Genomic DNA, 12329 nt, shown 5'->3' on the forward strand with positions numbered 1-12329 from the left:
ATGATCAATTTAGAATGAGAACCAACGTTTTTGTCTTGTTTTTTCTATAAAAATTACATTTTCTTTAAAATACAACATCCTTTTCATTGCAATTGCATCCTGTTAACAACAGGGCATTTGGCAACATTTTGCCATATAATGCAGCTTTGAGTCCACTGAGTCAATAGCACATTCCACTAATATTGCACTTGGATTTTGGACCAATTTTGAACCCCCAGTATCTTCTACTTCCATCCATGTTAGAACGAGTTAACATTTGTAGCCACTTTTTCCAATTGATGCTGATACACAAAAATGAACATAAAGCAATAGGCTGGATATATTAAAGTACCTCAGAAATATCAGAGGTCCGAGTTCACTTGAAGAACCTTAACACACCCAAGAACATCAAGAACAATGTGGCATTATGGTAATTAACTCTTCAACAAGCCTGTGCAGTAATTGAAAGATCTGCTCTGGGAGATCAAAATGTCATTAGTGGAAATTCTGTGATAAAACTAGGTCAGCAGGATGGGAATGAATCAGTTCTGCTGCAGAATAAGGTTTTCCAGTTCATCCGCAGAACGCAATAAAAATGCAGCTGATTCTCGGTATCCCGCAACCAGTTGCCGTACTGCGTTAATTTCAGTTGGACTCAGCTGAGGTCTGGAGCTGGTACTGCTGGAAGATCCAGAAGTGGTTGCTAACTGTCTCTTCATACTGAGATCAGTTGGACCTGGAATTGACAAATGGAAACTAATGAAACATCAGGTTATCCTAATTATGACTAGCAGCTTGCTCAGCACAACATAACAACAGATCAAATGCATGAGCAAAGAAGAAAGAAACATGACTTATGGTGCAATCATATACATGTTTAGTAAGAAGCAAGTTGATAAAACACTGCAGCCTAAAATTAGCAAATGTTTCATTAGTACATTTATCGTGCTAAGTTCGTGTGCATCTGATTAGGTGGATGGCAGTCCATGAAATGCCATAATAAATTTGTTAAATCTTTAAGGTGCCACAAGACATTTTGTTCTTTTTGCTACAACAGACTAACCTGCCTACCCCTCTTAGAAATTGCACTAAGCTAGTGACTGCTTCATTACTACATATATTATATTGATTCATTAGCTTTTAAACTCATATCAAGCTAGATTTATTATGGTTCCATTGACACAATCTGCATTGCTGAGCTATTAGTGATGATGCTGATATGATTGCCTGCCTGACAATCGACCATCGGGCATCTTTGTACAAAGCTGATTTCAGAAGTGTCAGTTTGAGTGTTAAACCATATATAGATAGTTGCAAAGCAAAAGGGTGTGGGTGTGGGTGTTGTCTGGAGGCCATATTACCAGTAGGAGCTCCCTATTGCTAGGGCCCAAACTACCTTGCCTCCAATCCCTTTTCAAATTCCTCCACTCAGGAATTTCAGCCACTTTCTCACCTCACTGGCTGTAGTAGCAGCTGGGAGGAACCAGCCAGGCATTTAAATTTAGGACAGCCTAGTGAGGGAGCTCGAGTTGACAAAGCATCCCTATCCCAGCAACAAAACATCAGGGCGAGTTTATCAGCACAGCAAGTTTGGCAGCAGGACAGGGAGGCCAAGGCACTACTCTGCCCATCTGCTCCTTGACCTGAACAAAACCTAAGCTTTCAATAAAGTAATCCAATAAACTATAAAAACCATTACGCAGGTAGTAAGCCTGCAGGGGTATGGGCGCTTTCCAGTGTTTTGCACTGTTTGCTACATGTTCGCTGCCTGTTGGACAAAAGTTGTGGGTGTGCCCTCGGTGTAATAAGCTCTGGGAACAAGTTTATTTCCTTGAGGCCAAGGTGGCTGACCTCAAAAAGCTGACAAAGGCAGAGAGGTTGGTGGATGAAGCCTTCAGGGACATTACAGCTGTGTCCCACTGCCACGACAATCGCTTCCCTGCTATCAAGGAGAATGAGGACCCTGGGGAAGGAGAGTGTCACTCTCAGGAAAAGGGAAATAATACCGTAGAAGGGACCCATTTCTTGGGGGATGAGCAGCTATTCTCTTGTGTCAAGGATACTTCTCTGGGGTGGAGGAATCCTGGTAGTGGGTGATTCAATCATTAGGAACGTAGGAACATAGACAGTGGGGTCTGTAATGCAGGTGCAGTCTGCAGGGTGATTTGCCTGTCTAGCGCAAAGATTGTAGATGTCGCTCATCATCTAGATAGCCTGGACGATAGTGCTGGGGAGAAGTCAGGGTGCATATTGGCACCAATTACATGGGGAAATGTAGCCATGAGGTCCTGGAAGCAAGATTTAGGTTGCTAGGTAGAATGCTGAAAACCAGGACCTCCAAGGTAGCTTTTTCTGATATGCTACTGGTTCCACGCACAGGCTAGACAAGCGCAACTTTGTGGTCTCAATATGTGGATGAGACAATGATGTCGGGAGGATGGCTTTGGACTTGTTAGGCATTGAGGCACATTTTAGGACAAGCCAGACCTGTACAAAAGGGACAGGCTCCACTTAAACGGGGGTGAAATCTAAAAGGTGTCAGAGAATGTTATAAACTGATTGAGGGGGGAAAGATGATGGCAACTGAGGAGGGTCCAGTTCAGAACAAATATCCCCGCTGAGAGAAAGATTTTTAAAAAATGATGAAAATTTAAATAGGGTAGGTGTAAAACTAGGGGCACAGGTTAGCAATTCAGAGAGGCCAAAGTACCATAGGCCAAAACAAAAGTGCCAAAGATACTTGAGAGATTATATACAAGTATAATGTATACAAAGGAAAGACATATTGGAGGTGGTGTCGCTCTATATGTGAAATAATGCATTGAATCCAGCCTGTTAGAAACCCCAAAAGAGTCTGACTCCTCCACAGAATCATTGTGGATGGTGTCACTGGGCCCCAAGAGTTATTTAGTACTGGGGATGATCTATCTTTTCCCTGATCAAAATGCTGAGGGAGATCTTGAGATGAAAAATGAAACTGAGGAAGCATCCAAACTAGGAAATGTTGTAGTAATGGGTGACTTCAACCACTGACATAGACTGGCTACATAGGTGTTCCAGTCAAAAAAGAGACAGAATTTCTAGATACCCTAAAATGACTTGTCCTACAACAGTTGGTAATGGAATTGATCAGAAGGGTGGCAACCCTGGACTTAATCTTGACTTAATCTAGTGGTGCCCAGAACCTGGTATGAGATGTAATTGTTGTCAAACCGATTGGGAACAGTGACCATAGTGCTATTAAATTTAATTGTCTTTCGGCCCCCTGGCAATTGTGCTGAGAGGTGTTGCAGGATACCATCTTGTCCCTGATACTGTAACATCTTTATAAAGCTGTTGGGAGCGGTGATCAGGAAATTTGGGACAAAGTGTCAGCAGTATGCTGATGATACCCAGCTCTATTTCTCACTAACATCTGAATCAGGAAAGGCTATGCAAGCCCTGGACTAGCGTCTGGACTCAGTGATGGGTTGGATGAGGGCCAATAAACGGACTCTGAATCCTAGCAAGATGGAGGCACCATGGGTTGGTAGTTCCTGCATCTGTATAATTGGTCAATTGCCTGCTTTGGATGGGGTCATACTCCCTCTAAAAGAGCAGGTTCATAGTCTGGGGGTGCTTGTGGATCTATCTTTGTTACTAGAGGCTCAGTTGACCTCAGTAGCTAGGAGTGCCTTTTACCAGCTTTGGCTGGTAAGATAGCTGCAGCTGTTTTTGGACCAGGATAGCCTGACCACGGTTGCCCCATGCATTGGTAACCTCCCAGCTGGATGACTGCAATGCGTTCTATGTGGGGCTGCCCTTGCGGTTGGTCCAGAAGGTGCAGCTGATGAAATATGCAGCTGTGTGATTGCTCACTGGGGTAGAATATTGGCAACATGTTACTTCACTGCTGAAAGAATTGCACTGGCTGCCCATTAGCTACCAGGCCAAGTTAAAGGTGCTGGTTTTGGTGTACAAAGCCCTATACAACTTGGAACCAGGCTACTCAAAAGACTGTCTTACCCCTTATGTACCCAGTTGATCATGGCACTCTGCAGGTGAGGGCCTCCTACAGATATCATCTTATCAGGAGATCTGTTCTGCACAACATAGGAAGTGGACCTTTAGTGTTGTGGCCCCTACCTTTTGGAATTCCCTCCCCTTCAATTTTAGACAGGCACCATCTCTGTTATTTTTTTGGTACCTATAGAAGACCTTCCTCTTTCAACAAGTTTGCAACGTTCATTGTGCAATGCGAGTTGTACATCAGAGTGTGGCACTTGGACTTTCCCAACAACTTGCTAAAAGTGGCTTTTGTGATTATCCTATTGGAGGGGAAGATGGCTCAGTGGTCTACTCCTCTGCTGCTATGGGATGATCCTTTGTTGGGACAATATAGCAATTTTATTGTGGCTACTATGGCAGAAATCTTTTGAGATCCCAGAGAAAAGTAATGGTGGCCCATCAGCTAGGAAATCTGCCCCAGGTCAAGGATTCAGTTAGGACTTATATCAACGCTTTTCAAATTTTGGAACAAGGAAGTGGATTGGAGCGAGTCAGCCCATGTGTACCACTACCAAAAGGGCCTCAACTATGAGATACTGGATGGATTGGTGTGAATTTCGGCACCCAAAACCTTATCAGAGCTCATCCAGCTGTGCCTACAGATTGACAGCAGACCTGAAAGTCACCACTGGGAGAGCAAGGCTTCCTCAACTCAACCATTACCTCCCATACCTCTCCTCTACATGCTCTTCTTTTGCAGCATGGGAACCTCCACTCAGATGGTGGTGCAACCCATGCAAATCAGAGGGATGCGGCCATGACTGATGGAGGAGGAGAAAGAGAAATGTCAGCAAGAGGGGCTGTACCTATACTGTGGAAAGGCAGGGAACCTTGCAAAAGCCTGTCCATCCAAGTCTGAGGAAGTGCCAATGCAGGAAAAGCCAAATCCCAGTTCTTGTCCATGAGCTGGGATCGACTGTGAGCAAAGGACCTCTCAACATTTGCAGCCCTGCATCTGCTTTGTTTGGACTCATCCTTAGGTCAGAGCATCCAAGGACAAGCCATGGTCGACTTGAGGGCATCTAGGAATTTTATGGACTTGGGCTTTGTTAAGCAACACAACACCCCTATCACTTCGCTAGACACACCTCTATCTGTGGAGACCATTGATGGGCGGCCCCTGGCCTCAGAGGCAGTTATCAGGCAACTGTGGGGCTGACTGTGGAGTTACCTAAGCATCATCAACAGCTATCTTTTTTCCTTGCCATCTTACTCTGTTGCCCTGTGGTCTTGGGGATGACATGGATGACACAACATGATTCTACAATTTCATAGGGGGATGCTTCCATGACGTTTCAGCTGGACTGTTGCAGACAGCACCGCCAGCCTGCTGGGGCTATAGCCGTGGCAGCCGTTGCTGTCTGGCCTCCTTTTATGCCATCTATCCTGCTCACCAGGTATCAAGATGACTGTGATGCGTTTGATAAGAAGGAGGCTGACCAATTTCCCCCTCCCTAGACTGTGATTTAATTCCTGGGGCTAGATATCTTCTTGCTGCATCTACTCACTGTCCGAGCCAGAATTCACTGCCTTAAGGGACTTTCTTGATGTCAACTTGAAGTGTGTGTGGGGTTATCCATCCTTCCAAAGACCCTGCTGGACCCCCCTTGCTTTTCATCAAGAAAAAGAGTGGTGAGTGTAGTCTATCCCTGCAATGACTATATGGAGCTGAATAAGATTACCATCCCTAACAGCTACCCCCCCATATCAATAATATGTTGGGGCCTGAGAAGGGTGAAAATCTACATCACTTGCACAGGGCTTATAACCTTTTCAGAAACAGGGAAGGGGTTGAGTGGAAAACTGCTTTCAAGACTTGGTATGGCCATTTCGAGTACCTGATGTAGGTTATTGAATGCTCCTGCAGTCTTCCAATCTTTTATGAATGACATCTTTCAGGACTACTTCGATCGCTTTATGATTGTTTATTTAGATGACATCCTTATCTACTCTGACTCCCCAGAGCAGCACGAGGCTCACGTGAGGGCAATGCTACAGAGACTGAGAGAGCATAACCTGTATACCAAATTGGAGAAGTGTGGATTTGACTTAACCGCCCTAGATTCTTAAGCTATTGTATTACCCCAGCAGGGGTGGAAATGGACCTGGGAAAGGTATGTTGTGTGCTCTCCTGGCATCCTCCACAAAATCAACTACTACAGACAGTTCATAGCCGCCTTTCGAACATGACTGTCCCTCTAGCAGACTGCCTTAAAGGACCTGGACCTTTCATTGGACTGAAGCAGGCCAACAGGCTTTTGACCATTTTAAAACATTGTTTTTCTCTGAATCAATATTACAATATGCTGAACCCCATTGGCCTTCTGTGGTGGAAATTGATGCCTCAGATGTAGCCATTGGAGTGGTGTTGATACAGCCCTCCAGGAAGGGAGGGGACTTACATCCCTGTGCATACTTCTCCCTTAAACTGACTGACTCTGAGAAAAACTACACAGTATGGGAAAAGGAACTAAAAGCCATCCATGACACCTTTGAGATGTGGCAGCATCTCCTAGAGGGGGCACAACACATTGTGGAAGTTTGCACAGATCATCTGAACCACAAGATCGTCCAAACAGCCTGCAAACTGAATCTGCGCCAAGTACACTGATCTCAATTCTTTGTCAGGTTTCACTTTCGCATTACCTACATCTCTCATACCCAGCAGCGTCACTAGGGGCGTACAGACCGCACTGGGTGACACCATCAGAGGGGGTGACACCCAGAGCCGCCCCTAGGCACCAGGAAGCCCTGCAGTGGCCATCTCACCAGCCACTTCCATCTTGGGGAATCTCCTGCTCTTTGGCTGCAGAGCGGTTTTTTCCCCCATCCAGCCTGGCCTGCCCACTCATCAGCTGTGAATTTTAGGCGGGAGGTTTGAATCCCCTGCCTGCTCTTGGGCTGCGTGCCTGAGTGGCTTCCCTGGAGTAGGGTTACCAGGTGTCCTATTTTTGGCTGGAGTTTCCAGTTTTGGGGGGTCCCCTCTGGGTCCCCAGCTAATTTACCTTAATCTCCGGACTCTCAGCTTCAATTAAAAAAACCCACTAAGTTTCTAGGTCGTCTGGTTCCCAAGATATACACCAAAACAACAGCCCCCCCTGCGACTGTTTAATCTGTTTTTTAACAGATCTGTATAGCAGCTTTTAGCCAAAGCTTGGAAAAGTTACTTTTTAAAACTACAGCTCCCATCAGCCCCAGCCAGCATGGCCACTGGATTGGGCTGATGGGAGTTATAGTTCCAAAAAATAACTTTTCCAAGCTCTGGTCTCTAATCCTGCCCTTTCAGGATTGTAGCCAATAAGGGGAGCCAGGCTTGTGATCTGTTGACCCAGGCAGTGCTTAGGCTTCATTACAACGTCAAAATGGTGGTTTTGAGGTCTTCAGTTTGAGTAAGTAAGAATATGGGTTAAAGTTTTTTTCCTCTTGTGTGTAGCATCAGACCCTGGGCTGTTGGAGAGGGCAGTGCTTTGAAAACCTTTCCAATATAAAAGCTTTAATCCAATACTTGCTTTTCTGGGAGTAAAGGAATGCTGACCCCCTGTACCTGGTGTAAACCCCATTGAATTCATTAGGACTTACTTTTGAGTAGACATGGTTAGGATTGTGTTGTAAATTAATGGGACTTCTGAGTCAACATAACATAGAATTGTGTTTGTGTTGTAAATCTTTCCCTTCTCCTCCAATCCTATTTTTAAAACAATTAGGCAGTTCTGCAATGACCAACTGGTTTGACGATAAACTATTATGTGGGTGTATTTTTACGTGTGTGTGCGTGCGTGTGTGTGTAGTCTTTCCAACAACCCTGTGAGTCTTTCCAACTTCATGTGAGAGGAGCTTTTCAAAGCTGGAACTTATAAAGAACTATTTGCGATCTACCATGGGAAGGCTTTCCAATTTTGCGATATTATCAATTTTGATTAAACGTTTTTACTTCGAATTCTATTGTTTTCTTACCAAATTTTCATTTTAACCACATGAAACTATGTAAATGTAAATGCATTTAGGCTGTGCATATGATATTGTAATTTAAAGGTGTAATTTTAATTTTGCTAGTTGTTTATGTCACTACTATTGCCATTACATTCAGTGATATACGGGAATTACGATTTACGAGTAACATTAGTACAAAAAACATTACTAAGGATTCTGTATGGTCTGGTATGGGAGGAGGTCTATGGGGGTGACACCATGAGTTACCGCACTGGGTGACACCAACCCTAGTGACGCCACTGCTCATACCCAAAACCGCAGAACTGAAGCACTGTCTCACAAGCTGGATTATAACAAGCCTCAGCCAGAACCTCCTCTTTGCCACATCATACCTTTGAACAAGATTGTGGTGGCCACCCCTAGATCAAAGACCTGCGAGCAGCAAGATCCTTTTGTTCAAGAATGGGTCTGAGAACTACAGGAGCCCTTTCAGGATAGGGCCCCAGGCTTTACCAGGAAGGGAGGACTGCTATCCCAATAAGAGGCTCTGTACATTCAGGCCAAGACTCTGTGGCAGTGTCATGATACCCCTACCGCAGCACATTTTGAGGTGTTTAAGACTCTGTGATTGGTCACATGGAAATGTTGATGGCCCAAAATAACACATGATGTGGAGAAGTAAGTACAATCTTGTTCTACCTGCGTGAGAGCTAAGCATGCCCTGGGATGACCAGTAGGCCTATTGGAACCCTTACCCATGCCTGAAGGGCCATGGAGAATGGTGACTCTGGACTTTATCATAGATTTACCACCCTCACAAGGGAATATTACCATTCTGGTTGTGGTTGACATCTTCAGTAAAATGGCCCACTTCATTCCATGCTCAGGCTGCCCCACTGTAAAACCGACTACTCACTTGTTCATCAAACACATTTTCTGTGTGCATGGCCTCCCAAACAGTGTGGTCTCAGATCGGGGCCCTCAATTTACCGCTTGGTTTTGGTGTGCCCTGTTGCAGTCATTGCAAATTGAGCTGCACCTGTCTCCTGTGCACCATCCACTACCAGATGAGCAAACAGAGAAGGTGAATGCCACCCTGGAACAGTATCTTCATTGTTATATCAACTGTCAACAGTCAACAGGACAGCTGGGTGTTCCCGGTCCCTCTGACAGAGTTCACCTATAACAATTCTGTGCATTCATCCACCCAGCAGACCCCTTTATTTGCCAATTATAGCTACCATCATGATGGCCATCCCTGCACCTACCAAGTATGTCCAGGAGCTACAGGCAATGCAAAAGATGTTGCAAGAACAATTGAAAAGGGCCAAGGCTGCCTACAAGGGGGTGGCCAACCAACATCGACAGCCTGGTCCCAAAATCTGTGTGAGAGATAGGATGTGGATTTCAACATATTACCTGCCAACTGCCACCTCATGTTCTCAAGCTAGAAGCACAACACAAACTAGAAGCATGGCAGGTGAGACTCTTTGAAGTGGAGGCACAGAACAACCTGGTAGTGTACCAACTATGTTTTCCTGTCTCCATGAAAATACAGCCAGTATTTCATCACTCGCTGCTGACTCTTGAAGAACCACTGCATCCTTATGGGCATCCAAGGTGCTACCTGCTCCCATACTTGCCAATGGCCAGAAAGAATGCAAGGTGGAGGGGATTCTCAACTCCTGTCAGGAAAGCAGCAGTACCTGATCCATTGGAAGGGTTTTGGACCAGAGGAACGATATTGGGAAGCAGCAATGCATGTTAATGCTCCAGATTTGGTGAGAAAATTCCATGGACACTATCCTGGTAAACTCAAGCTTCCAGGCTGGGGAAAGGATCAGCATGGAGGGGGGACGATGTAATGAGCTTCGTGGAATGGGTGTGGAACAATGAGGACAAGGAGAGGGAGCCAGACTTGGACTTGGGGGAAGGCATTAGTGACGTGCCTCCAGACGCAGTTGAGCCTGAAGGCTTTTGTATTGCTGACACTGACAGCACCACCCCTGTAGATCCAGTTACCACTGAGGAGACACTGCTTGGTCAGAAAGTTGTCTCTCCACCGTCCCTTCATCCCCCTTTCTCTCCACCGTCGCTGCCACACAGTCCCTTTCCTGAGGAGCAGGACCTTGCTGAGGTAGTTCAATATGTCACCTCGGACCCATAGGCTGTGGTGCCAGCAGGCCCAAATAGTTCCTGCTGTCCCTCTGAGGAGGAGCACTCATATGCATGTGTGCTCCCAACAATGACACTTCCCTCACGCTAGTAGGGAGCGCGCCCATCCTTCCTTAAGGCTGGTAAGGAGGCATGTCTAATTGCTGCAACGTCTTACTGCAGTGTAGTAGTGCCTGTTCTTAGTAATGCTGCTGAATCCTGTGTAATCTGTAAGCTGATTCATGAAGCACTCTGAACTGAAACTTTCTATTAAATCCATTTTTAAAAAGCACACCCATGTGTCTGCATCTGTCTTCGACCAGTTCAGGCAGGACGCTAATGAAGCTGAACCTTGGAAGATTCAGGACACACAAAAGAAAGTAGTTCTTCACACGGTGCATAGTTAAGCTATGGAATTCGCTCCCACAGTAGGCAATGGCCACCAACTTGGATGGCTTTTAACAAGGGTTCGGCTAATTCATGGAGGATAAGGCTATCAGTGGCTACTAGCCGTGATGGCTATCCTCTGCCTCCACAGCTGGAGGAAGTATACTTCTGAATACTGGTTGCTGGAAACTGCAGGAGAGGAGAGTGCTCTTGCACTCAGGTCCTGCTTGCAGGCTTTGCATGGGCATCTGATTGGCCACTGTGAAAGCAGGAGGCTGGACGGGCCCCTGGCCTGGTCCATCAGGCTCTTCTTATGTTATATTGACATGCCCAAGAACAAACTTAAATAATGCACCCTACATTATCATCACCACTGTTCATATTTACACAACACCAGCAATTTAGTAGAAACATGTGCATACACAGACACTTGCTGCCCTTTTCTTGCCTTCAGCCCATGCCTACCCACTGTATTCCAAGCCAGAGAGCATACGATGTCACATTTATAAAGTTAAATTAGGTCTCAGCCTGACCAGAACCTGTATGGAAGAATGCCTGGAAGCTCCATGTAAACTGGAGCTTTCCAAAAGCAGAGTGGGGTTTGATGTAAATAGTCATAATAATAATAAAAAATGGAAATGGACTGCCTTCAACTTGATCCAGACTTATGGGCAACCCTTTGAATAGGGTTTTCATGGTAAGCGGTATTCAGAGGGGGTTTACCATTGCCTCCCTCTGAGGCTGAGAGGCAGAGACTGGCCCAAGGTCACCCACTAAGCTTCATGGCTATGTGGGGATTCGAACTCTAGTCTCCCAGGTTGTGGTCCAGCACCTTAACCACTGCACCACACCAGCTCTTTTTCATAATAACAAAGATAATGCTAAATTAATAGTATCCCTGGGATTATCACAGGGCCCACAGTTTTATCTAGCAGTAAATTTCTGGGCTACCTCAGGGAGTGCACAGTTTCCTGGAGTCTTAAAAATACCCCTGTGGGGCTTCTAGTATAATTTACTATGATTTGTGCTTTGAGGATAGCAGGAAATTTATAGTGCATAGTTTGCATACATTTTTTAATTTTAAAAAATGTTCCCCCACCAAATGGAAGTTTTGACACAAAAACGGAAAGATGGGACACCTTCAAATGCTGTCCTGGAGAGTCTCCCAACCTTTCTGAGCAGATTTTGAGGGTGCATAAGACAGCACTGGATACAACCCATGGAAATTTGTCTCAGCCTGACATTTATTGTGTTGTCACTTGGGGGAAGGGGAAGGGTCGGCATGGCCACTGGGCTTGAGATCATTTAACTCAAACAAGGATGACACATGCATGGCTCCCAATGGTATTTTAACTTATTTACCCTTGCTGTTTGGTGATTTGGGTGGGTGTGCAGGTAGATAACTTTGTTGCAGCTGGCAGCATGGGCTAAAAAACTGCAGCCCCATCAGCTCCAAAAGTCACCAGCTGCTAGTGCTTGTTGCACATTTTTGTGAGTCAGCATTGCACTCTCTCTCATGCATGTAGAAGTATAGTTTCTTCTCAAGCAGCAAATTAAACCTGATGTTAAAGAACCTTCCCTGTCATATCATTTCCAGCGCTCACAGGAGATCATTTCTGTAGCCATCAGTAGAGTGTCTCAGTCAGTCATTTATTTTGTAACTAGTTACTGACTATGGTTTATGGATTCATTTAAGTTGCATAGACATCACATATTTTTGGAAGCTAAGTAGTTCTTGTTTTAACTAAATCATTCAAAATGCTACAAGCACTATGAATCCTCTCCAAAAGCTAGACATTCATTTATCATATTAGCTGCAGAGTAAATCTGAC

At 45.2% G+C, this 12329-nt stretch overlaps 1 protein-coding gene across 5 annotated transcripts in view; it reads right to left on the reverse strand.

Annotated features, from left to right (window-relative positions):
- Positions 1 to 521: 521 nt before the first annotated feature.
- Positions 522 to 12329, reverse strand: part of NOL4 (nucleolar protein 4) — a 243519-nt gene continuing 231711 nt past the window's right edge. For all 5 annotated transcript variants that reach the window (XM_061599913.1, XM_061599822.1, XM_061599651.1 and 2 more), the window contains one exon: positions 522 to 715. In XM_061599913.1, coding sequence (XP_061455897.1) covers positions 522 to 715 — 194 coding nt within the window. The remainder of the gene's footprint in view (positions 716 to 12329) is intronic.

This window comes from Rhineura floridana, chromosome 1 (genome assembly GCF_030035675.1).
Source record: "Rhineura floridana isolate rRhiFlo1 chromosome 1, rRhiFlo1.hap2, whole genome shotgun sequence".
Lineage (NCBI taxonomy): Eukaryota > Metazoa > Chordata > Lepidosauria > Squamata > Rhineuridae > Rhineura > Rhineura floridana.